Source organism: Alligator sinensis, unplaced genomic scaffold (assembly GCF_000455745.1).
Source record: "Alligator sinensis unplaced genomic scaffold, ASM45574v1 scaffold839_1, whole genome shotgun sequence".
Classification (NCBI taxonomy): domain Eukaryota; kingdom Metazoa; phylum Chordata; order Crocodylia; family Alligatoridae; genus Alligator; species Alligator sinensis.
In genome coordinates, this window is record NW_005841885.1 from 3,750,411 (window position 1) to 3,776,679 (window position 26,269).

Below are 26,269 nucleotides of genomic sequence, written 5' to 3' on the forward strand. Positions count from 1 at the left end.
TCGGCAGTGCTATGTTGGCTAGCACTATGGAAGAAAGAGACTTGGGGGTCATCATTGACCACAAGATGAACATGAGCCTGCAATGCGATGCGGCAGCTAGTAAAGCGACCAAAACGCTGGCTTGCATCCATAGATGCTTCTCAAGCAAATCCCGGGACGTCATTCTCCCCCTGTACTTGGGCTTAGTGAGGCTGCAGCTGGAGTACTGTGTCCAGTTTTGGACTCCACAATTCAAAAAGGATGTGGAGAAGCTTGAGAGAGTCCAGAGAAGAGCCACGCGCATGATCAGAGGTCAGGGAAGCAGACCCTACGATGACAGGCTGAGAGCCCTGGGGCTCTTTAGCCTGAAAAGCGCAGGCTCAGGGGTGATCTGATGGCCACCTACAAGTTTATCAGGGGTGACCACCAGTTTCTGGGGGAACGTTTGCTCACCAGAGCGCCCCAAGGGATGACGAGGTCGAATGGTCACAAACTACTTCAAGATCGTTTCAGGCTGGACATAAGGAAGAACTTCTTTACTGTCCGAGCCCCCAAGGTCTGGAACAGCCTGACACCGGAGGTGGTTCAAGCGCCTTCATTGAACACCTTCAAGATGAAACTGGATGCTTATCTTGCTGGGATCCTATGACCCCAGCTGACTTCCTGCCCTTTGGGCGGGGGGTGGACTCGATGATCTTCCGAGGTCCCTTCCAGCCCTGATGTCTATGAAATCTATGAAATAAATCACCCTGCCACCATTTTTCAGCACGGGGACACTGATACATGTGATGCCCCAGGTGTGTTAATTAGAGCAGCTCTGAGTCCCACTGTAATGAAAGCGCCCCTCCCTCCACCCCCAGAGCATGGTGTATAACACCCCTTATATGCATACCATAAGGATGCCAGTTCTTAGCACCTTTTACCAGTATTTAATTCACTAACAAAGCGTGTCACTGGGGCAAGGTCTACAAGAAGCGCGTGTGAAGGGAAGGAGGGAGGATCTTGGAGTGGCGTATTGCAGGCTCCAGAGCACTCACGAGGGCACAAGGAAGAGGGAAGGGTTCTTGTAAAGGGGGTTCTTTATTAATAGACATTCACAGCACACCCTCCCCATAAAGTCTACATGACACTGAGTACAAGCTTAAAAACAATCTCTTAGAAATCCTGACTCTCATAGGATGCCTCCCACAGACAGCCCAATCATTTTGTTTCCCAATTTGATGGCAGGATCACACTCTTGGATGGACCTCTCTTTGGACCAGGGATTGTGGTTTTACCATACCAAATTACAGCGCTGAACACACTCTCTGAGGTATATGCATACCTGCATGGGCATTTCAAGTTCAATTTGATGTAATATTTCAACTTTCTTACCAAGGCTCAAGAAATACTCTGCTGTGCAGGGCTGGTTCTGTTTCCTACGCCCACAGTGCCTATAAACATTTTGCAGTCTATAGGCACTGTGCTGGCTATATTTAATTTTCTTCCTCTGTGGAGAATTATTGGCAAACAAGCCAATTTGCATCAGTCCTGCCTCCTCTTTCTCAGCTGAGCTCAAGCTGCATCCTGCAGCAGGCAGTCACTGCAGCCATGAGTTATACTGGAACTCCCAACTTTGCACACTCCTTCTTCACAGACGAGATAGTCCCTGTGAATCAGGCACTCTCTCTCTGACTGTCTGCAAATGGCTGGTAGCACATGCAGTACGAGACCATCCTAAGGAACACATCTCTGACAGGGACACACCAGCTCAGCTAGTGATTTCACTATGCAGATTTGATCCCAAAAGTCACCCACCTCATTGACTGAAATGCTGGAAACAAATTCTGCTTACGCGATGTCCATCACATCATAAGCCTCAATGGATAATTTTACAGGCACTGAGTCTTTTGGGACAGCTCTTTTTTCTCTGTGGTCCTAATTCTCTTGCAATTTATTTAGCAGTTTTTGTTATTATCTTCATAGCATTTCAGAATATAAGGGACACCGCCCTGGAGTTTAGATCCCAAAACACAAGCTCTTGTATTAAAAACTATTTTGCTAATAAACAACAATTCTTATTCTCTTGGGCTAAGGACAGAAGTTACGCATAAACCGGTTTAAGTGATCAGAAACTGGTTTAAACCTGTAATAGAACATAAGTTCAGTGCACATAAACCTGTTTCAAAATGGCCCAAACTGGCTCCAGATAAACCTGGTTGGATGTAGTATCAGACTTAACTGATTTGGGTCAAACTGGTTTATGCAACTTCTGTCCCAGACCCCTTCCTGGTTTAAGTTATATCAGAGTCCTCCAGCATCCCAGCATGCTCTGCATCCCTGTGCTGGGCTGGCTGTGCTCTCTGCTCCATAGAGCAGGGCTGTCCCCACCCCTCTGCCCTCTAGCCAGGGGTTAGGGCATGGCCAGATGCCAGCTAACATGGCCCCCCAAGGCAAAGGCAGCAGGGAAGGGGTTTATACCCTCCCCCTCCCTTCTCCCACCAGGGAACTGTAGCTGAGGTCTACCTGTCTGGGGTGTAGCAGCCTGTCAGGCATTTACCCCCTTTCCTGCTCCAGCAGCAGGGGCAGGGGCATGGCCAGTGCTAGCCACCATGGCACTGCCAGCCGCCTGTCTTGCACACAGCTGCAGGGCTGGGGTTGCGGGGCTGAGCTGGCCAGCCCACAGGTGCTGCTGGGAGTGGATGCATAGGGGCTGGCCCAGACTGGGCCACCAGGACCAGGCCTTTGGCCTGGGCTGTGGGGCATGGGTGATGGTTGGCTGAGCAGCAGGATGCCCAGTCACTTTGGAGGTGCCAGTGGACCCAGAGCCCAGCAGCCACCCATTGCGGGGGCTTGCAGCCCCCACTGCACCCCTGTCCTGTACAGTACCTGCCAGCTGCAGCTGTACAGGCTGTGCGCTGGTTGGGCTGGCGGGGCTCTTCTGCCTCCCTCACCTCCAGCTGCTGCTGCCACCTCTGCACAATGGGGCAGGAGCCACAGCTGGAGGTGAGGGGAGCAGAACAGCCCTGCTGGACCCATGCAGCTTCCCTTTACCTCCAGCAGCTACTCCCCCTCCCACTCCTGCCCGTCATGCCACTCTGGGGGTGAGGGGTGGGAGTGAGGGGTAGCTTTAGACCAGTCGCTTCTGCTTAGACCGTGGAGATCCAGCTCCAGCTCCATCTGCTTTCCACTGGGCAGAAGCTGCGAGACTAAAGCTTCCACCTGACCACCCAAAACTCGTATGGTGGTGGCAACAGCAGCAGCAGCTGGAGGCAAGGGAGACAGAATAGCCCCACTGGCCCCGGCCAGTGGACAGCCTGTGGTGTGGCTGTAGCTGTGCTGCGGGGGCTGCAAGCCCCCACGGCAGGCAGCTGCTGGGCTCCGGGTCTGCTGGTGCCTCCGAGCCAGCCCGGGCAGACTACTGCTCGGCCAGCTACCACCCATGCCCCCCACCCCAAGCCAGCCACTGTGCATCCACCCTCACCAGTGCCTGTGGGCCAACCCAGCTCATCCCAGTAGCCCCAGACCTAGGCAGATGGCAGGGCCATGACAGCCAGCTCTGGCCAGGCCCCCCCACCGTATGAGCAGAGAGCAGGGGGAAAGTCGAACAGACCCCAGCTGGGGTCCCCGTGCCCAAAAGGGGACACAGGAGGGTTTAAATCGCCCTCTGCCCCATTCACCTGAGGCGCTGCCCAGCCTGAGGCATTGCCTGGTCTTGGGGACAAGCTTGGCAAAGGCTGCTTCTCCCCTCCCCCTCCAGGCACAGCCTGGCTGGGGTCCCTGCAGACCAGGGTGGGGTTTTAAACTCTTCCCCACTCATACTCAGCCTGTCAGGGCCTGGCCATGCCCCCTCCAACTCAGCTTCCCTCCAGCCTTGCAGCTGCTGCAGAAAGAAAGGGAGGGCTTGCTCTAGCATCCCTTGGCTTCTAGCCTGAGCCACTGCAGGCCTGTGCCTACATTTCCAGAATTAAAAGTGAATGTTTGTTCACTTGCAAATCAGTTCAATCTACACAGGTTAGACTAACCTGCAAAGACAGAATCTGTTCAGGCTTGAGTTTTTTGATTGTCTGTCCCTAGGTATTTTGTCCACAAACTACCCCCATATGTTTGCCCCTATTAAAAAAAGAAAGAGACCTATGAAAGCCGAGTGTGCAAGAGGGAAAGAAGCCTGATTTTTTCCATTCCCTGATAGTGCTGCTAAAGCAAATGCTATAGCACTGTGGTAGGACACAAGAACCACTATTCTGAATCAGAGTTGATAGTGTCTGACACTTGCAAGATCAGGTTTCTTCCTACTTAGCCGGTAACTGTATTTTGCTTGTAGTGCAAACTCTGAATGAATTTAACTATGTCCATGAGTGGATGGAGAGACCTGTTAACAAAAGTCCCCAGCAACCTTGGATTCATTTCAAAACAGAGCTCTGACAGTGAGTGGGACTGCAGTGGTGTCTTAGGCTGTGTCTATATTGCCTCCCTGCTAAGATTGAGACTGCTATTGAGAAACTAAGTGTTGTCCACTTGCTCCTGCTCAGGGCACGCCACAGGCCAGCAAGCAGGCAGTGCAAAGTGCCTCAAGCAGCACTCAGTGTACATGCCTGCCCTGCTTCCTGGGGGGAGCCTGAGAGCTGTGGTGGGACACACGCTTAGGAGTCAACTATGCTGACTCGCAAAGCAAGGGGGACTGGGTAGGCTTATGTCCTCAGCAGGGGTCCTAGGCTCAATACGGGCACAACCCTAGGAAACACCACCTCCTGTGCTCCAAGACTTTAGACTTCTGCTGACACTTCCCTTCACCTGGCCCATTTTCCTCTCTAGTCTCTCTTGTTTTCACGTACTCAAAAAAAGCAAGAGGGGTCTGTATGCAAGGAGGGAGGGAGAGTCTGAGATACAAACCCTGCTCTCCACATACAAGCCTCTACAATAGGAACTGCTTGAAGCTTCTCTGCATTAACCACCAGAGGGAAATCCATTCAAGTGTTGATGCTGGCCCTGGTATGGGGAGAGACACCAAGTGGGCTTGCATTTCCTTATGAAGGGCAGATAGCAGCCCCATCTCCAGCCTCCCCCAGCACTGGTAGTGACAGGAAGCACTACACCTGGAGGCAGGGCTGAGACTCTTTCACACCAAGTGTATTCCTGGGCATGGAGGGTTGTGTCTGCTCTATGCCCTTTTGGTACAAAAGAGGACGTAAGACCCTGGCTGTGTGAGTGCAATCCCCCAGTAACATTCCCTTTGCACTGTGGTCAATGGGAGCAGAGGATGTGAAACTTCCAGCCTCTACATAAAAGAAGCAGGTAGCATGAGTCACTGAGTCTCCACACAGGCCCTGCACATGATAGCTGGTTACTCTACTACATGTGCAGCTCTCAGTTGCTCACCCCTTATCAGAAGCGTGCAGCTAAAACCTGCCACCTCCCCCTCCTGCAATCTCTGTGAAGATGAAACCCTGAAGAACATGCACTGCCCTTGATCTGCAGCACTTCATATCAATAGCTGCTCAATGTGTAGATCAAGGATGTCCATTTGTTAAAGAGCTTAAAATAACAGGGGAGCTGTAGTCACTTTCGTGCCCTTACAGTGCCGTAATCATGCTAAAAAATTGGCCCTCTGAATTTCTACCATGCTTGGCTGATTTAATACACAAGGGTGAGGGAAAATGGCTAGGCACACTCAAAGCCATCTCTTCTTTGAACGTGTCTCCTAAACGCATGGATTCTGAAAGGAGATCAGGATCAGGGAGCTAAAGCAGATAGGAGAATGGCACCTTTTTACAGCTGCTGAAAAAGGATTAGCTTCCCATTTTTCCTGGGCACTGGGGTCAAGTCATTAGCACCCGTCGTTAAACTGCTTTAATTCTGAACAAATTAGTGTAGGCATCCAGGAGCTTTAAACTTCTAGAAATAGAGAAGTTATTAAACATTATGTTCCGCCACATCATGCTAAAGAAGATTACAGGGAAAAAAATCTTAATCCCCTCCCCCGCCCCTTTCCTAAATTATCCTGAAATAAAAAGGAAATACCAAGTTTTGCCTAAGGCTACTGTATGACAACATTAGCAAAAATATGTGTTTTGGGAGAAATAGCTGACATTGCTCTGCTATGATGGACTGATACAAAAAGTCACACTATTTAATCCTGAACACTGAAGAAATGCTAGCACCAGTCAAGACCTATAGGATGCAGACAGAAGTTACATTTTCATGCAATCAGGCCCTGGCAAGCACCCTATGGCCATGCCATGACACACACGCACAGCTAGAGCACTTTTAAAGTGTCCAATTGGGTGAAAAATTAACCCTCCTCAAATGAAGTATCAGATGTAGGCGCTCTATTTTAGAGCACCTTAGGGAACTTGTATTCCCTAGGGTTAATTTTGCATGTGATTGGGGCTAGGCTTATGCAGCTCAGTCCTGCTCCACCCTGCCCCTGGGGCTGTCATCAGGGAGGGAGGGGCAAACCAGCAGCAGTGAGTTGCTCTGTTCATGAGCTGCCAGCTTGCCCACCCTAAACTGAAGCGGGGGGTGGGGCAGGAAGAGTGGTGGGTCAGAGCCCTCTGCCTTGTGGCCCCCCCAAACCCCTCCCCAGTTGCAGCACTAGAGGGAGCTGGGCCAGGCTGGTGAGGCAAGGAGGCTCCAATTCATCTCCTCCCGCTCAGGCCAGGCAAACTACCAGCTCACGAGAGGAGCAGCCCATTGCTGCCAGCTTGCCCCCCATCTCCCTGATGACAGCCCCAGAGCTGGAAGCGGGGAGGTGGGGTGGCTCCTTGGCTCTGAAGATGGGCTCCTTGGCAGGCTCAATGTCCCCCACACCACCCACCCAGCAGGCAAATGTCTGTTGGCTTGAGGGGGAGGGGTAGGCACTCTAACTCATGGTGCTTTATGGAAAACACCATGAGTTACGTCAGGGGCCTGAATGTCTGTCAGTGCCCATACAATTCCCAGAAAGACAATTGTAAAACAGTATTGTAAAACAGTTTACACCAGAACAGCAGACCGACTACTTCAAATGTAATGGCAATGACCTTGCATTTAAGTTTAAGTGAGGATCCTACTCCCAGCTGTCTCCACACAGAAGGAAAAACTAAAACACCACCACCACCAATACTTCCCAGAGGGAAATCCTGGCTCCTTTGAAATCAATAGAAGTTCTGTCCATGATGTCACTGAAACCAGGATTTTACCCCAATATTTCTTTGGAGAACATTCCTCTTATGGATGCTTCTGCCACCATCACTTGTTCTGGCATGGTGGGCACACAAACAAGCAGTGGTTAGGCCACTGCTGACCTGGAAGTACACTACTCATAGGCTGTGATTTGTTTCCTCACCAGGCCAGCTTCCTACTAGATTTCTCCATCTATGAGCATCCATTGAAAGGTATCAGCAGTCACAACAAAATGAGGGTTGACCACAGGAAAACTTCATGAGCACAAAGAGACTGGTAAATATAGAATAACGTAGTTTACTTTTGAGGCCTCAAAGAAGGTCATCTTGTATAGGTTTCCATGTTTCCGAACAATGCATTCTTGTTTAGTGCTGGTTTTCGCCTATTTATTTCCCTAAAGAATATCACTGAGTCTTAGGTATTTCAGTGCAATGTCTATTTTTCTCCTCACAGATCAACATTTGAAAGCTAAGAGAACAATGGAGCAGATATCACATTAGCTTTCAGGACAATCAACCTTGCTTGATATTTTATTATGAGGACATACCTGTTTCTGGAGGCTTCAGGGGAAGTCTGCTCTGGTGAACGGGCAGTATCTCTAACTTGACATTTTCTGAAGTGGCAGCTAAGAGCTGAGTTGCCTCTAATAAGGAACAGTGCTCTGTGCTGGTGCCATCGATGGAGAGGATGTGGTCGCCAACATGCAGGGCTCCACATCTGCAGAGAAACAACATATAAGCCATTACTTGTACATGCACATGTGTGACATACATGGCTGGAGAGCCGTGCAAAGTTCAGCAATTCTGATTCCTCTGAATATTTGCCTCCCAGTTTCCATTCATCCCCTTTGACTTCCAGCATGAGTGTTGGGTGACATGAAGCCAAAAACTCAAAGTGAGAAAGTCAGGCTTGGTTCAAGTAGAGCCAGATCAAAAGCCACCAAGTTTCCTAGGCAGACAATGTCCTTAGACCAACACGGCTACAACCTACACCCCCATAACCAAGTTTCCTACATTTCTGTATGACTTACCCATTAGGGACTTTGGAACTAGATGTCCAGCACCTCAAGGCTTGAAAGCATTCAGATCTGGGCTTTAGATTTGTGTTCAGCTCTTATACACATAGACTCAAATTCATTCCTGATGGACAATGACCCAGACATTTTTAGCTTGTTAACCTTTTACAAGGTCTGGGGACTTCGCTATTTCAAATGGAGGAAACTTTAATACAACCAAGAAAGGAACAAAATAAACAGTGGGAAAGGAAAGATATGCAGCCCTGCTATCCTGCTTAGCTTCGCACCTGTCCACCACACTGGCTGGCTTGATCTTGTCAATGACTATGACCTGCTTATTTCGATGTGTGCTTGTTGTCAGAGTGATCCCCAGTGTAGACCCTGGAGTCTTGGCTATTTCCACTAGCAAAGGACCAGAAGCATTAGCTACAGTATCTGAAAAACAATAATAGTGTTTTAGGACATTTTCATTTCAGTCTTTCCATCTTCACAATACAGGAGGAAGCCACCATCTGCCAACCTTTTGCTATGATTCAGAAGAAAGATCAGGGCTGGCCATACTATAAGGCTATATATTATCAATAACATTAAAAACAAATCATAACCACCATTACATCTTGGAAGGCTAGATGGTATTAGAAGGGGGAAAAGATATCACATTAAATCAGTGGTTCCCAACCTTTTTTTGCTGCAACCTGCTGCTGGGAGCGGAGTAAGGCGGCAGCCTGGGGGCAGGGGAGCTCCCGGCATGCGGCGCAGCTCATCCTTTGTGTTTGGCACTGCCGACATTGTTCCTGCAACCCTCATTTGGGTCATGACCCAAGTTTGGGAACCGCTGCATTAAACCCTCTTCCTGGAATGGCACAAAAAGCCCCAGGGAAAAACCCACATTACAGGGTATTCAAAGAAAGGTACGTAGTCTGGTCAAATGACTGGAAAACAGAGACACTTGATTATCATGGCTCTAGCACACTCCCTTTCTGGCCTTTGACAAATCACTTACCTTTTCTGCCTCTACTACCCATCTCTAAAGTGGGAATGAAGGCACACACTCACCTAGCTATCTACTATTCCTTCCGTTTCTTGTTTCCAAATGCATTTAGTCAGCATAGAAGAAAATGCACTGTGTAATAGAGGCCTGCCCAGACACACACTTTCAGGAATATACAGAGAATATATATGAACTTCCATCATACCAATAAACCCTTTCAAGAAGAGGAAGGGAAAAAAAATCTGGAAATCTGTTTGCCAAGATAAAAGTACCCCCTGCCACAAGCGCCACTTTTACTCCCCACATACCCAAGGCCATCATAAAGAAGCAGGATTTATGAAGCAGATAAAACTTTATCTTCCCTGCACAGGTCCACAGGCAGCATGCCAGAGCTGCTGCCCTCCCCACTCAGAGATACGTGGAGGTTGGCAGCGTTATCCATGCACCTGCTTCCAAAGCAACTAACAGAATCGCCTCCTAGAAGTCCTGCCGTCTGTGCCACCGAGGTCCCAGATTGCTGGGGGCAAGGCTTCGCTCTTCCACAGGGTGCATGCAGCGACTCGACGCTCCAATGCTGATGTTATCTGGCTACATCATTAGATAAACATCTGTCTCTGGCTCACAGGAAGATGCACAAATGCAGATCTTGGACGTCTGGCTCCACAGTGTTATTCCAGGTGATTTTACACTCTTCCTTTAAGACATCACCCCTCTGCAAACAGTCCGGGGAACAGAAGTTTCCTTCATCTGAGCTTTTGCCGAGAGATGTGCTCAGTCAGGTCCTAGTCTAAGGTCAGGCAGGTTACAGTGCCCTTTTACCCAGGCTAGGCACAGGGATAATGTCTGTGTTTGAACAAGATTCCAGCTAAACCAGCATTTAATAAACATTATGCTGAGAATTGCTAAGGGCTCTCATCAGGCAAGACTTTGATGCAAAGACAATTACAGACCTAGTTAACCTCAACAGATATGCTGAGTTCTGTTTTAGGCTTAACAGGAGGTGCTATTAAGGCCTCTTCTGTGGAAGAAGACAGCTGCAAGTAATGGAGAGACTACCCAAGGCACATAGCGGGTCAGGGCTAAGTGATGTAGGCCAAGGGATTTTCCCAACTGCAAACTAGGGAACTGGTTTTGGAATCAATTTGCTGCAGCAGAAAGCCAGCAGGCTTGCACTTGCTGCTGCAGTCTGGGAGGAAAGCAATCGCACAAAATGCATCTGCCCATCTTTGTCACTCAGGGAAGTGCTGCTGTGAAGTGCATCCAGCCCACTTGCTCCTGCTCCACACCTGCTCTGGGTGTGCACCACAATGCACTGCCTGAGACAGGCTTCCTTAGAGCAGCCTCAAGCACAAGCTCAGTGCTGCTGCAAGACAGCTACCTTGCCTCATCTGCAGGATTGGCACACAAGTAGTGGGAGCCAGTGGATGGGGGGTATTTTATTACAGTATTCCTGGGGCAGTGCAGACATGCACTCCGAGTGCGCTACACATGCAATTAGAGTGAAGAAATAAGCTCTAGCACAGTTCACGCCAGAGTTTATTTCTCCTGGGTGAGATAGCAGCATGTTGAGCCAGGGCAGAGCAGTAGAGGGCCTAGGGGATCAGCCCCAAGCTCTGGGGGGTGGCACTGGGCAGCAGAGAGGCTAACTGGGGCACAAGGGAGCTAAAGTGTAGGGCTAGATGAAAGGTGGCCCCTGCACTGTGCTCCCTTATGCTCCAGCCAGCTCCTGTCACCATCTACACATGGGCTGTGGTGCTATAAATTACTCCACCATAGGATAGTACTGTTCCCAACAGTACTATCCTATAGCAGACTGAATTAATTTAGTGTGCTCTAATATGGGTGCATGTGTAGATGGTGACACTTTACTGCAGAACTAATTAGTCAACCCCACAGTAAAGTGCATGTGTAGATACATCCAGTGGTTCCTAGTGACCAAGCTGGCTTTGTGGTTTCTTGCCGAAGAAACTGCCTTCTTTGGTTGGTTTCTATTCTAACCTGGAAAATAGGAACACAGATTTTTTTTAAAAAAGGATTACAACCAAAGAAAACACATGTATCACTGATTCCCCTCCTAATGGAAGCAACCCCATTAGCTGAGAGCTTGGGTCAGAGTGAAAAGACGCCATGAATCGTTTAAACCTCACTACTAAAGAAAATGCGTCTCTGAACTGCAGTCTCAGAGTGCACATGAAGTTTAACTAAGCCATTTGAACACCCGCTGCTTTCACCAAGCCAGTGCAAATGTGTGTGTTTAGACAGGCCGTTACCTGCCCTACAGTGCTGACAACCAGCAGAATGAAGAAGGATCATTCTTTGTGCATTTTTTAAATGCATAGGCCAAAGAAAGACCGGCCGTTCAATGTTATATAACTGGGTTGAGGAGGACTTCTCTCAAAACTAAGGTCAGGAACCAGGAATGGAGCCAAATTAACAAGCAGTGATTAGCATTGGGTTATTAAATCCAAAACTCATTTAAAAAAAAAAGATGTTGAGAGAACCCAGCAGGCACCACAGATTGCTCACACTATTGATTCAATTTCTGCTGTCTGCTTCCACCCTGGAGAAATCTTATTATGCATTGGGCATCCTCATCTAACATGGAAAGGAGGATGACACCAGCAGGTGATAGTAAAGGAGCCACAAAATTAGCCACCTGTGTATTTCGGGGAGTGCCATTGCACAGATAAAACACGAGAGATCAGGAGCTGGGAAGCATGCTTAGTTCACTGCAGCTCAGAGCAAGGCTCAACTCATTGTAAGATCCCACCCCACAAGCCAACAGAGTTTTAATCAACTGTTTGGAGACTCAGCACTTGGGCAAGAGATCGTCCCAACATGTTCCGCATTTGCCAAGAACCGCACATCTGTTACTGCTGAGTTAATGGACCAGGGCCACACGGTGAGTTTTATAATGTGTATAGGATTTGGTCCTGGAATGCAAGAACCAATTTTTGGCAAGACCAATGGCACGTTACATGATTAGACTGACTTCAATATAGCAAGTGGAAACTGCTTTATAGACAACGAATTGCACTCGTCAACAGCTCTGGGGCTGAGATATCACTACCCCATTTTGCAGACATTAAGACTGAGGCACAGTTTCCAAGCAACTTTTCCAGGTGTACGACTGGTCAGTGGGCAGCAAAGAAGGGACTAAAACAAATCTTTCAATTCCCTGCTCCAGAGAGGGATGACAGTTTGGGGTTTTTTGGGGCAGGGGCATGGAATTATAATAAATCTATTTCTCTGTGGTTGAGAATGATGTAAGGTCTCAATTCAGACAAGAGAAGACTGCCTAGATCCTGTGCAAATGCATCAATACAGCAGGCCTTTTGTTAAAAGCGCCTCACAGGTACTGTGGACTCAGCATCCTCTCCATGAAGGCCAATACCCTGATTGTAGTGTTGTATAAGCAGGAGGAGAACTTGTCACCTAATCCAGTCCCACAGGCCTGGGTTTTGCAGCTGCTCTTTGAAGATCTTTTTCTCAATCACACCTTCAAGAGATGCTCCAACTTTCCTTCTGTTTTATACAGAGCTTCTTGGTTCCCTCCCAGTTTTTCGGCAGTTTTATGGGTAGATGGGTTGGCAGCCACTTGTTTTCAGTTGTTACCCTGGAGAGTGGAAAGGGAGGAAACCCATTTCTCCTGCCACAGATGCACCTCAGTGTCAGAGCTTCCTGCTTCCAGACATCATCAATCACCTGTAACCCCTTTTGGCTACAAGACTTTGCTTACGTAGGCTTATGGTTTCCTATGCCACCCTTTCAGGCCAGATACTCTGCCGCTACTCAGCTGCTGTTGAGCAGTCAGCAGTTCATTTAATGCTGTGGGACATTACAATCCCTCTGCTTCCTCAGCAAGAGAGTCATGCAGAACTGTAGTCTCCAGCTAAAATCAATAGGCTGATAGGCAGCCAAGGGAAGGGAAAGGAGGCTGGGGCTGCAGCCCACCTTGCAACCCATTCATCATCTCCAGCAAGCAGCTTCCCCAAACAGCAAGTCGAGCCTAAAAGCCTTCAAGCCCAATGCCCCATGCCACGGCATCCAATAATTAAGCACTGTTTACACAGTCTCTGTTCAAATGCTGGGCACTGTCTTTAGAAGGGCCCACGTGGCATAGAAAAGCTAATGTTTGCTAAGCATGTTATTAATTAAATGCTACATTAAGTAAGAGGGCAGAACTTTTCAGAGTTGCCTAAGGGACCTAGACACCCAATGCCTATTCATCTGTTGGGAGCTCAGCTGAATTCCCAAGTGGGCCTTGAACATGTCAGCCAAGTTGATTAGTAAAAGACCAGTTTACAGACCATGAAAGCACAGTTAAAAGTGCACCCTGGCCTGATTTCACCGTGGAAACCCTGGTAGCCTGGCTTCCTCCTCACATTCCTGTTGTGCAAATCACTGCTCTGTTCCTCAGGTTTCCCCAGCTGTAAAATGGAGCAACATAGCCACCTCTGTGGAGCATGGAGACATTTACTTTAATCAAACACTTATCAGGAGTTTTCATTTCCTAGACATAATCTGTACTAATTATTACTGTGACAACTCTGCCACCAGGGGCCCCTGGGAAGTCCGTGTACCTGAATACAAGAGTGAATTCAGAAGGAATGAAGATGATTTAATCTCCCATGAACCTGAGGATGATCTGTGAATGTGACGGGCATGTGATAAAAAGCCAAACATCTATAAAAATCGTATATGGGAAAATAGAAGTCATGGCGAAGCCATTGTACTCCTCTTTTTAAGCATATGTAACTTTGGATTCGCTCCATCTTGTAAGTACCTGCCAAACCAGGGCTGTGTGCTGCCAGCATTATGGACGGAAGCACATCAGTACGGCATTTATAAAAGTGCACCTCCCGCGAGAGGACTCTTCTGTTCCTAGAATGCAGAGGAGACGGCTGCTTCTTTGCTACATCTCACAGACTCGGTCCACTCAGAAGTGACTTAATGGATGGTAACGTAGAGCCAGGGCCTGTTCTTTGCTTAATAAAGGGTATTATCTCATATTAAAGATCATGTCCAGGGTTGATCAGGAGTAAACGGAAAGCTTTAGCTGTGAAGAGGTGATTAGATCATATTTAGATATGAAGAGGTTTAACTATTGGGTGTGTCGTGCCATCTCCCACCTCCAGTGTTAGTGCAAGGCTGGCAAAACTGTCCACTTCAGACTGTGACACGATTAAAAGTCACATTTTTGCACGCTCCCAAACGAACAAAAAAAAAAAAGAGAGAGAACAGGGCAAGTTAATTAGGACTTCCCACTAACGGGGTAGGGAAAAAACTTCTTCTATGGAAGAACTGTCCTTTACAGATTTCTTTTTTTAACTACCTTTAAGCATCCAGTAGTGACCACGACACAAGGATACAGGATTAAACTGGGAATGGACCGACAATATCAGAGGTTATTCACTACCTCCTACAGCCCAACGTTTGAGGTGTAAAGTCATTGAAGACGAGCCAGCCCAAATTCAAAACGTAAAAAAACCCACTTCTCACCCAGCATTAATTGTTTGCATCTGCCCAGAACTTTGTCTGATCACGACAGCTGGCCAAGGAAGTGGATCATCCCTATTGCTATTTGTGGAACTACTCGTATTCAGAAAGCCACACATTAGCTAGCCATAACACTGAAGAAACAGAGCACAGGGTTCAGGAATGTTTTGATGCAGATGAACAATTACTACGCCGAGGAGAGATGGCTACTGTAACATGGTAAGCCAGGCAGAGTGCAGGTAACGAGTGTGCAAGCTTCTTTTGCTTAGCTCTGCCAATACCTTGTTATCTGAATCCCTCTCGTCCAGTCCTGAAACTCTTGCAAGAAGAGACTGTAGACTGTATATATTTGTGCAGACACAGCAATGCTTAAAGCATCATGCTCCAGATCCAAGGTTGTGAGTTCAAGCCAAAAGACCCCCCCCATTTTGTCTCAGGTGTAAACTACTCCTGGTTTGGGACTCACAGGTGTCAGATGTGATCGCTAGTCAGTTCACTCCATTGCGTGCTGCCAGAACAGAAACCAGTGCACCTTAACCACACCAGCCAGAGAGGGACCTTCAACTTATTTGTGCGGACATTTTGCTGGAAGGGAGAGAAACATGGTTGGGTGGAAAAGATGTTTCAAGGGGAAAACGGTAAATCCCTGAAGCCTTTGTTGACTGAAATTGTGCTCATCTATGTAAGGAACAAATTATTCTGCAATCATCTTCTTACATGGCCAAATGCACTATACAAAGCTCCCAAAATACCGCACAGTGCGGGTAGGAGCACAACTTTTAAGCCCTTTCTCCTTTACTCTCTTTCTCCTTGAAAAAATCATTAGTGCTCTCCAGACCACAGACTCCTTCGATTTCTTAACTTGCTGGCAAATCAGAAAGCAATCCAATCTCATCAGACCTCCTCTCTCCCTGGCTCCTGAGCTCAGACGTGCTGGCCTGGGTTGCGGGCTTGGCAGAAAAGGCTCCAGAAATAGCTGGTCCAGCTTGTGGCTCCAGTGGTGGTGGAAACCCATCTGGAGACTGGTACATGGCATCAGAGTCTCAGAAACAGCTCAGTGAGTTTCTATAGGTAACACAGCTTCAGACCCTGTTGTAACCTTAAACTCATTAACTCTGCTCCCTCCAGCAACAGCTATGCAGTCCAAAGTCAGCTCTAAACTGCTATACAGCAGCTAATAACTTCCCCACCCCTGGTCTGCAAATCAAAAATGTACAAATACTTTTACATAGAAAATTGTTTTAAAAATACTCTGCCCTCTAACTTTTTTCTGTCTGGTTGAGAGTTCCCTTGAAACAATTCTAGTTTAAATGGCATGCTCCCAGTAGAAGCAGACTTGTATATAGATCTCTGAAAGTCAACGTCCCCAAACAAGGCATGTTCAAAATCTAAAACCAAAAAAAATTTATGCCTGTGTCCAACTTTTTGTTGAAATCAACTCATCTGCCCCCTATACACTTACTACAGGCCTTGGCTGCCTTCCCAAGAAGTACACAACCCTGTTCTGCACCCATTTGAATCCAGCCTCTTGTATGTCCTGTCCTTGTAACCTTGACTAGCGAGCAATATCGCCTCTTAAAATGGACCCCTGGTGCCATCAGAGTCAGTGGAGTTTTAACTAATCATCTCAACCTTCTTTGAGCTTTGCCAATCACAAGTCAGATTTTGCTTTTTCTTAATACCTTGGCATCCTCTAAACCAATTCAAGCAGCTGTCACAAATAAGAGCGCACACTTCCACCCTGTACCTCCCCTGTGTAAAATGAAGTTTCTTTACTACCTAGGAGAACTTTTACAATCTTTGAATTCTCCTCAGCCTGAAGACGGATGTTTGAACCTAAAAGCCTGCAAAGAAAGACATTTTTTCCCATACTATTTGGTTGATCTAATAAAAGACATCGCCTCTGACACCACCTTGCAGGCACCCAGAGAAGTTCCAGTCCAGAACTGCCTTTTCCACCCCCAGTTGACTGGTCCTTACCCATGATGGTGACATCGTACTCAATCTGGAAGAGTGCCTCCTGGCTGCACTGACGCAGGATGTTCAGCGCATCAGCATGAGTCACGCTATGAAGGGGAATCCCATCGACACTCAGCAACCTGTCCCCGATTTTCAAGGACCCTTCCCTGCAGGGAGCCACAAGCAAAATGCTGTAAGAATCTTGATTAAACGTGATTTGAGTATTTCCCCAGACATCATTTAGGATATTTATAGTCTGAGGCCCATCACTTTTAATTAGTAGTTTGAGATTAAAGATTTTGCCTCAGACCCCTTAATGTGTGACCTTCTAGTCTAACAATGCTGGCCCTTGAGAGATCTGCATTCAGTTAATTAAGCAATTGTTTCTGGAAGAGGAACTTCTAAGCGTAATAGAAAATTCCCTACCTGGCTCCAAGGTTTATCAAGCTAGCCATCTCATGAACATATTGGTACAGGACTCATAACTTCACAGGTATCTTCTCCCAAAAGACTTTAAGTTGAAAGTTATAATTAAGTCCTTTGGAGATGCAGGCAAGAAGGGCCAGTGGATATTATATCTGAAATCTGCTTAATTAGAGCTGTGTGAACATTTTGTTAAATGCCATTATTAAAGGACATCAAAAAAATAAGTGTTACCTGTCTGCTGGGCCACCTGGCCTCACATACGTGAGTACCAATGGCCTGGATTTGTGCCAGTCTTCATGGGCTCCCCCTATGATCAAACCAGGAAAGCCATAAGTAACTGCAGTCCTTGGATCTGCAAGACCTTACTCTCTCATTGGGGGTGATGGAGGACTGGAGACATTTTTTTTTTAATGTAAGAGCTGACACAGCTTGCAAGCAAAAGTCTGCTCTGGATAGCCAGCCAGGCAGCAGTCCTTGAAGGTTGCTTATTACATACATTAGGTCACAGTTCTGTTTCTCATCCAAGGTTTTCAACTCTCATTTTCTCTTATCTCTTTCCTCCCTCCACTTCTGCTTTCAAATGTGCTCCCACCAGCATTTTGTATACCCAGTCTTTATCAATATCATCACAGGAGTTACTGACCTCTTAGAACAAAGCCAAAACTGTTGCCTTCCTTGTACAGAGACACCTCTATAGTCTTTGGAATAATGCCAGAGCTGCTTTCTGGCGCTACACAGGAAAAAAAGAGAAAGATGAATAAACATAAACCTTTTCCTCCCTAACTCTTGGAAATAACATTAAGCTACAGCTACATGTATTCTATATTTCCTCCAATTTGACTTGATTAATACTTTGACATTCAAATGAAACCCTGCCATTTCTCAAACACTTTTAATGTGATTAGTGTCAATCAAAAGCCAGCAGCCTCTCTCATAAATATGAGCTAAATTCAGATTTATTAAAAAAAATATTAAGTCAGAGATGGACTTTAAAGAATAAGGAAATCTAAAATCCTCAGTGTATAAAGTTGGGCTTTTCCCTCTATATATATATATTTTTTTTTAACTTCAGGAAGATTAAGCAAATGTTTTAAACTGATTCTAGGGAGAAATCATTCATGGTTAAGCTAAATATATTTTGCAGACTATTTTCCCACCTCTTGGTTTAGGTTGAATTGTTGTTGAATATTTTTTCTTTGGTTTGGTTGCGTTGGGCAGATGGGAGTATGTGTATGAAGAGCATCATTTGTGTGGTAGAAAACCCTTAAGGAACAGATGCTCTGAAAGTGCCCCCCACTTTTTTTCCCCCATTTGCTTTTTTTTGAGAAAAGCTCAGCCAAAACATGAGAAGACAATCTTCATTGTAGATGAAGTAGCTCATCTAATAACTAGAGAAAGTACATTTTCTCTGCCTACCTATGCAAAAAGCATAGTGCCCAAAACATTACACGTAGTTTGAACAGAAAAAGCAGAGAGGTCTGGCAATGCATACTTAAGATTTTTAATAATACTTTGTACTACAGCCCCAATAAGGTGGCATTGGGATTCAGGTTGGGGCTTTACTGCCAAGTCACGGGAAGGCAACAGAAATCTAATCAGCCCTCTCCAGCTAGTGTGCACAAGCAGGTACCCATTATGCTGGAAAAGGAGAGCTCTAACTGAGCTTGAGAAATAGCTCTTCCACCAAAGTTTCACAGACAGATGAAAATGGGACATGCCCCATTAAACATTCGGGTGAGAAGGCCAGAACAATAAACAAAGCTCATATGCATCCCGGAATAGACAGTCAAACAAAAAAAAGAAAGAAATGAGAGGCACCCACCAGCTGGGGGTAGTTCATACTCCACTTCTAGCACCACCCTTTCCCCGACATTTTTAAGCAGGCTTATAATCTCATCATGTCTCAGTTTAGTCAGGTTGATACCATTCACTGACTTGATATAGTCTCCAACGTTTAGCTGGTCGCTTCTGTAAAGAAACGAATGGTAACAAACAAGTCTTCTCCATTATGTTCTCTCTGGATGGTCTGGTGCACCTTTTGCTACAGGACAGTGTTTTGAACACCCCATCAAAGACGGATTAGCTGTTTTATCCAATGGAATATAAAAATGACCCACCTGCTGTTGAGGGATGGTAAACCTGCTGGTCTACTGTATTTTCTAAGTGACAAGCATTCAGATTCAGACAAATAGGAACAACCGAAAAAGAAGTGTTCACAACCTCTCTCCATGCCACTCACCTTTGTGAAAACTTTCACAGGCAAGTCAGAGGCAGATATCAAGTACATCATCTGAATAAAAACTGCAACTAGCAAGACAAATTCTGGTTTTTCCCTGCCTGCTCTCTACAAAAAATGTTCAAATTTTCCTTTTCTCTTCTCCTTCCCTTTTGTCTCTCACCCATTCTCCTAGTTGTTCCAATATTGATATTGTTAAGTCTTAGGGTCAAACCCACATTCAGCTGTCAAACTGGTTAAAGAACTAGACCACTATGCAGCCAGGATGTATTCAACTATGCAATCATGAAAAAAACTCGCCAGTTTTGTAGAGCCACTTACCTTTATAACTGGCTGGATCAAAAGAAACCCTCCAAAGCATTCTCATTAAACCATTCCAAAATGTGCTCTCAAACTGCTGGTTCATGCTCACTGCATAGGAAATAGCTCACAATGGAACAAACTCTACTCACTAGAATAAAATGTTACATTCTGTAGCACCGTTCAATCCCAAGCTAACTCATCAGCCATTATCCAAAACTACTTCTTTCCATGTCCATATGCCATGCTCTCCAAGCAGAGTTCTCACCTTGCTGCCAATCCTCCTGGCCTCAGATTGGAGACTCTTGGCTTTCCATCTTTGTCCGTGCCCCCTGATATGGTTAACCCGAGGGTGCTTCCTTCCTTCTTAATCAGCTCCACAATGGTAACTCCTCTGAATTCCTCTGAAGAGAAATATTGGAAAAGAAATCAAGCCAACACCATCACTACGAGTGTCTCAGTGGAACGGGTGGTTTGGTCAGGCCAATGAAGTGCTGTATCCCTATAAGTGTTTGAGTCAGAGGAGCTGGGCTTATGCGCAGCTTTGTTTTCTTTAAAATGAACAGAGATGAGAATGAGGTATCAGGAGCATGACAGATAAAGGGAAAAAATAAGACAGTGAACACCGGAGGGAGAGGAAAAATGAGGATGGGAGAAGGGTTTGTTTCTTCCAAGATATTACTCCCATTTCCTACCTTTAACTTCTGAAGCAACATCCCTTTTCACAGAAACTCAGACAAAAGTATAAGTTCTTCCATATCACTGCTATGCATTTGGGATGATGACAGGTATTTGTAGCTACTCCTTAGGCATAACTCAAGGTACACCCTGAGCAACACCATCACTAACGATCTAGACTAGACTCGTGCTCAGAAGCCATGATCAGTCAGGGTTCACTTATGCCATGCCCCACTCCAAAGAGTTGACGTTGTAAGGGGACAAGTGACAGAGAGAGATGGAAATGGGATACTATTAAAAGTACATATTCAATTGCTTTTCTACATAATTCTTAAAAATATTGCGTCATGTCACCCTACCTGCCCATAGGTGCATCATTAAATCAGCTCCTTTCTTAAAGACCTTGAAATAGAAAAAGATCCATGGGTGGATTTGAAGGAGGTGACCTCCAACATCAGTTGAGGAAGGCTGGTCTGCGCGTAAGGACAGAAGATACTGTGGGGAGGTTTGCAAGAGAGACTGACAGATTTGCAGGTGGAGCAGAATAAGCAAGTATAACAGACAAGAGTAGACTCTTAGGGAGACAGTTGTGACAGGCATAGAAGAAAAGGACAAGACAAAGTGAAGCAGAGGGACCCAGAGGAAGGATTCGCATCTGATGCTGTGGCCAAAGCAACGACCCAGGAAAACTGCCTCTGCAGCTAAATTGTCTGGATCAGCAAGGGGCAGCGCACATGTGTTAGCAGGGCTGGACATCAGGAGGTGACAGTAACTAAGATGGAGCTGTTGTGGGCCTAGACTAACACTTTAGCCACCTCAAGAGACAGAACAGGGTGGATCTTAGAACCTCGTGGAGGAAAAAGGAGCAGGATTTAGACACAGCCCGGACAAGTGACTGACAAAAAAAATGTGGAGTACAAAATGGAAAGGAATCAGAGTCTATCGGCATGATGGCATCCAGACATGCTGCTAGGGAGATGAGATTTTTCTACTGTACCTCAGCTTCCCCATTTAGGTCATGATGTTTTGTTATTTCCCATAAAATACCCAACTGGAGTCAAAAGGACAGTCACTGCACTGGTAAGACATGCCTGCTTACACCCATTGCAAGAGAATTTGGTTATAAATATTTACAACAGGATCAGTTTTGTGGTACTTAAATCCCTTATCAGCCCATTATTTTATGAGCACATTCTCATTTCTTTGCAATTGTTGAATGATATTGCCCTTCCTTCATCAGCAAACAAATAATCGTTAGATTGGTGCCAATTACCAGGTTAAACCAATCTTTTCACATTTTAAAGCAAGCGAGTGGTTTATATTTCTGAATGGAAAAACTGGAATTGGTTGGAAAACGAAGGTCACGGGAGGAGGGGATTTGGAAGCAGTCAGCACTGGTTGAGGGGAAGAGCTAGGGCAATGCATTCACCATTCATCTCTGACACCAGGATTCAAAGCTCAGCTGAGCTGCCAGCAACAGAAAGTTTGCTTAACAAGTAGCCTCTGGTGTTTGTCCACAGCCAGAGGCAGGCTAGGACTAGAGAAGTGGTGGGGGAGGCGCTGCAACTCAAAATATTTTGGTGCCCTAACAGAGCTTCATGTAGCACATTTGCACAGAACCTGCCTACATTTTGAGTTGTTAGTCTCCAGTTTCTGAGCGACTAAATGTTCATGCAGATTTTAAAGAACAAAATCTTCTGTGCGATATAGGCATTGATGGCCATCTGCAACGCACTACTCTAGATCCGGACTTCGGAGGACACAAGTTAAAAATCTTGCAGCTTTACAGCGAACAGTCAAGAGTGAGTTAATCAGGATAGACTAATGCCTCGGTCTCAAATCAGATTTTCTCCACAGAGAGGGAACATTTATAGCGTTTGCACTTTCCAGGCATGGCAACAAGGCATCTCTTAAATAATTTATTGCTACAGTAGCTCTTTTCATTTGCAGGGTTTGGGAGCTCCCCTCTCCCCCTTCATTCAAAAATTAGACTTTGTCCTTCAGCACCACAGAGCATCAAACAATCGCCCTGCAAAATCCGACTGGCACTTTGCTGTTTGCGCAGTGCTACAGTAACACAAGAAATTGCACCTTGCCATAAGTCACTCTACATGCTGCTGCTTTGTAAAGCATATCCCCACAAGGGGCCTCTGCACTTGATTAATGCAAGTCGGGGACCTCTTTGTAAGCTGGGGCTGGTTTGGAAGGCATTCAATCACTGCTGTGCCTCCATTTAGCATGGCAGTGACGACGCATTGTAACGCGTCATGTCCATAATGCTCCTGCTCTTTAAATGCAAACAGATTTGATTCATGCCAAGTACAGTAACTTTGTTTTCAATTCACTGATCCAGGATTTCAGTAACTGCCAAAGACTTCCTCGCTGTTCCCTGCTGTTCTAAATGGAATGCCATCCGGCACGATCTCACAAATTTGCTTTCAACCGAAGAGATGACCGATCAACACAGATGGTACCGTAAGGGGAGATTATTAGCTGTTCAATAGGGCTTAATTTTGGTCCTTGACAAGCGTTTAAAATGAGAACTCCCATAGTCCAATTATCCATCTTGCAGGTTCAAGGAGAAACTTGCCACTTAAAATGACCACAGAGAATCACTTGTCTTTCTGTCAAGGTAAGCAATGGCAGTCGCTGACCAACACCAGTCCACACTCCTGCAAATCTCTCTCACCCACACATGCACCCCAAGCATAAATGAGCTGGCTATGAGGGCCTCTTTCATTCCAAGACCCTTAAGAAAAGGCAAGTCAGCTATATTGTTTATTGGCAAACAGCTCAACATGCACCCCAAAAACCCTGTAATGAAACAGCTGACCAGTAGCTTATATGAAATTAGTCTGGGATTTCAATCACATCCCATTTCAAAATTCATTACAGTTGGTGCCTTTATGTTTTATTGATCGCAATGAAACCAGTGATTGGCTGGGCTTGGCACATTAACTACCCTCTCACCCCTAGTAAGGCTCCCTTAGGGTCAGTGTTTTGGTATATTGACAAAATTTTCAAAATTTTTTTTTCTCTATATACCGGGGACAGAAAGATAACAGTTTAATTTCCAAGATGATTTATGGATTAGACCATGGTTTGTTCCAACAGACCAGATGCATAAAACTACAGGAAACTCTGAGCATACGCCCTCCTAACCTAGTGCCCCAGAGGGGCCATGAGCTGAGGATCCCCAGCTGCTCTGTTTCCTGATGCCAATGTGACCCAGATGCCTTGAGTGATGCAAAGGCAGCAGAGCAGGGGTAGATATTTGTCCATTTCCCACTCTCCCCAAAATATTCAAATCCAATGTCTTTTCTCCCTATTACTCTTATTTGAACAGCTGGGTGTAAATCTGCAGATACCATTCTTTGTCAGGAAGTGTGTTTGTCATCCCAAATATTCCATCTGCTCAAAGGCAATGGATCACAGCCACAGGCTACAGAAGATCTCTGGGACTAACACTAACAGTGAAAGCTTCTCCCTTTTTCCTTCACCTGCTTGGATCTCTAAGGACTGGATTACACTAGAAACAATTATGTCATGCTGGAACATAACTGAGGAGTCATGGTAATTAACTCAATGTCAAGCAGCTTAGTACTTGACATAATCAGGCATTGTCATGTTTAATTTTGTGTCTAGTCATTGTGAAGCCTAGTGGATACTGTTCAAAACAAGGGCTGTGCAGATTTTTGCAATTCAGTGGTTGAATAAGGAGAGGGAAAAAAGAAAGAAAAACTGTAACATATTTTTATTTGTCTGAAGTTTCTTGGTTCCATCTCAGCAAAAGGAACCTGCTAGTATTTGTGCTTGTTTTTCCCAAATACGTTTAGCTAAATTTTTAAGCAGAGAAATTTGAAATGGAAAACTGAAGTAGAACATTCACTTCCTCCTCAGGGTTTTTTCTTGCATTTTGTTTTTAGTTCTGGCCAAAATGATTCTTCAATTTCAGCCTAAATTCAACAAGTTAATCAATGCCAGCATGCATTTTTACTGAAAGCTACAAAGCTAATCAATCAAGATGACATTATACATGATAGTCCAAGTCAACTCTGTTTAACTGTGTTTGTTAGCATGAGTCCTCAATTAAGACGTTAATTCTGGTTAAATGTTTTTCCAGTTTTTCAAGCCTTTCCTAGATTTTTCTTGATTTTTTTTGCACCACATTGCATGTCCTCTTTCCAACTGAAGCCATTCCTGATACGTTCCATTACTGAAAACCCAATTGTTTAAAAAAAACATTTACTGAAGCCAATATGCCAAGCTGCATTTTGATTATGGTTACAATTTAAAAATTCAATGTAAAAAGTGTCATGAGAAATTTATAAGCAAACACAAATGGGTCTGTTTGGAATCTGTGAAAATAAAAAAGTTGATATATCAATGTTTTCTCATATTTTTTTAAATTTGTTTCAATTTATCAACTACATTTAGGAAATTTTTAGTGGGCTTGGGCCCCATGGTTGGCCCAATTTTAAAAGTGAAATTTTCTCAAGTTTGAGGCTCATTCATATCTCCAGCTTCTAGCTGTCTCATTTAAAGGGTGTCAGTTGTAGGCACTTATAGATGTGCAGCTCCCTGGTTTAACTCATAGTGCTTTACAGAAAGCATTATGAGTTAGACTGACCCTCCTGGCCCAACAGATATTCACTGTTGGGTTGGGAGGGTGGGGGATCAAGCTTGAATTTAGAAGCAATCCAACTGAGGAGCTGCAAACATGCAGTTTCTCTCCCCTAGCCCTACTCCCTCCCTCCCAGCTCCAGTGCTCTCTGCACAATGGGAAGGGGAGAGAGCTCAGGCTGGGCTTTGCCCAGCAAGCGCTGGAGTGGGTGGGGGCTGGTGGATTGAAGCCCCACTGTGTACCTTTGCTTGGGCACGGCTATAGAGCGCTTTCAAGGAGACGACCACACAACAAAAATAACTTCTGTCTACACCTTGTAAGGCACATACTTGCCTATTCAGAACTGGGCCTACACCACAGCTTCTTTTCACTGAGTTCTGCACCTTGAACAGAGTGACTGGTTATTTTTGACTATTCATGTGGAAGAAGACCCTTAGAAGTAGCTGAGCAAAGTGACGAGTAGTCATGTTACTCATGGGAAAGCTAGCAGATCAGAAAGAGAGATGAGTGGAAGGGGAAGGTTTTCGAAGACAAAAAACCCAGTTACTGGACAAAATAGGCAAGTGATAAACACCAAGTAAATGGTTAATAGCAGCAGCTAAAAGAACAAAAATTACCATGGAGAGAGACAGGTGAAGGTAGTTATGTATATAAGATAACATAACTACTGTACGGGGCAGCACAGTTTGGGGAGAAGGAGAGCAGCCAAAGTGGTAAAAGAACAGGTTAGGGACTATTTAGAAAAACCTGATATCTATAAACTCATGGGGCCAGATGGGATGCATATGAGGGTGCTGAGGAAGTTGGCTGATGTGACTGCAGAGCCACTGGCCATCTGCATAGTAGTTTCATAGTAGTTTGGGGTCAGAAGGAACCTGAACAGATCATCTAGTCTGACCCCCCCCACCACTGGCAGGAGCACATGCTGGGATCACATGACCCCAGATAGAAGTTGGACGAACACCTTTTTGAACATACCCAAGGTAGGAGCGAGGACCACTTCCCTAGGAAGTTGGTTCCAGATCCTAGTGCCTCCTAATCTCTAACCTGAACCTATTCTCCAGCAGCTTCTGGCCATTGTTCCTTGTCACCCCAGGTGGTGCTGGGGGGAATAGGGCCCTTCCTATCTGCTGCTGATCTCCCCTAACGAGTTTGTAGGCAGACACCAAATCCCCCCTCAGCCTCTGCTTGCTGAGGCTGAACAGGTTCAGGTCCCTCAGCCTCTCCTCGTAGGGCCTGCCTTGTTGCCCTCCAACCAAGCGGGTGGCCCTCCTCTGAACCCTCTCAAGGCAGGCCACATCCTTCTTAAAGTACGGCACCCAGTACTGGATGCAGTACTCCAATTGTGGCCTGACCAATGTCGCGTAGAGGGGGAGTATCACCTCTCTGGACCGGCTTGAGATGCATCTTTGGATGCAC

At 45.9% G+C, this 26,269-nt stretch overlaps 1 protein-coding gene across 5 annotated transcripts in view; it reads right to left on the bottom strand.

Moving 5' to 3' along the window:
* Nucleotides 1-26,269, bottom strand: part of GRIP2 (glutamate receptor interacting protein 2) — a 167,452-nt gene that overhangs the window by 55,543 nt on the left and 85,640 nt on the right. For all 5 annotated transcript variants that reach the window (XM_025196846.1, XM_025196847.1, XM_025196848.1 and 2 more), the window contains 7 exons: nt 19,817-19,952; nt 18,835-18,980; nt 17,656-17,742; nt 17,244-17,319; nt 16,608-16,753; nt 8,425-8,572; nt 7,670-7,839 (listed from right to left, as the gene is read on the bottom strand). In XM_025196846.1, the coding sequence (XP_025052631.1) occupies nt 7,670-7,839; nt 8,425-8,572; nt 16,608-16,753; nt 17,244-17,319; nt 17,656-17,742; nt 18,835-18,980; nt 19,817-19,952 (909 nt within the window). The remainder of the gene's footprint in view (nt 1-7,669; nt 7,840-8,424; nt 8,573-16,607; nt 16,754-17,243; nt 17,320-17,655; nt 17,743-18,834; nt 18,981-19,816; nt 19,953-26,269) is intronic.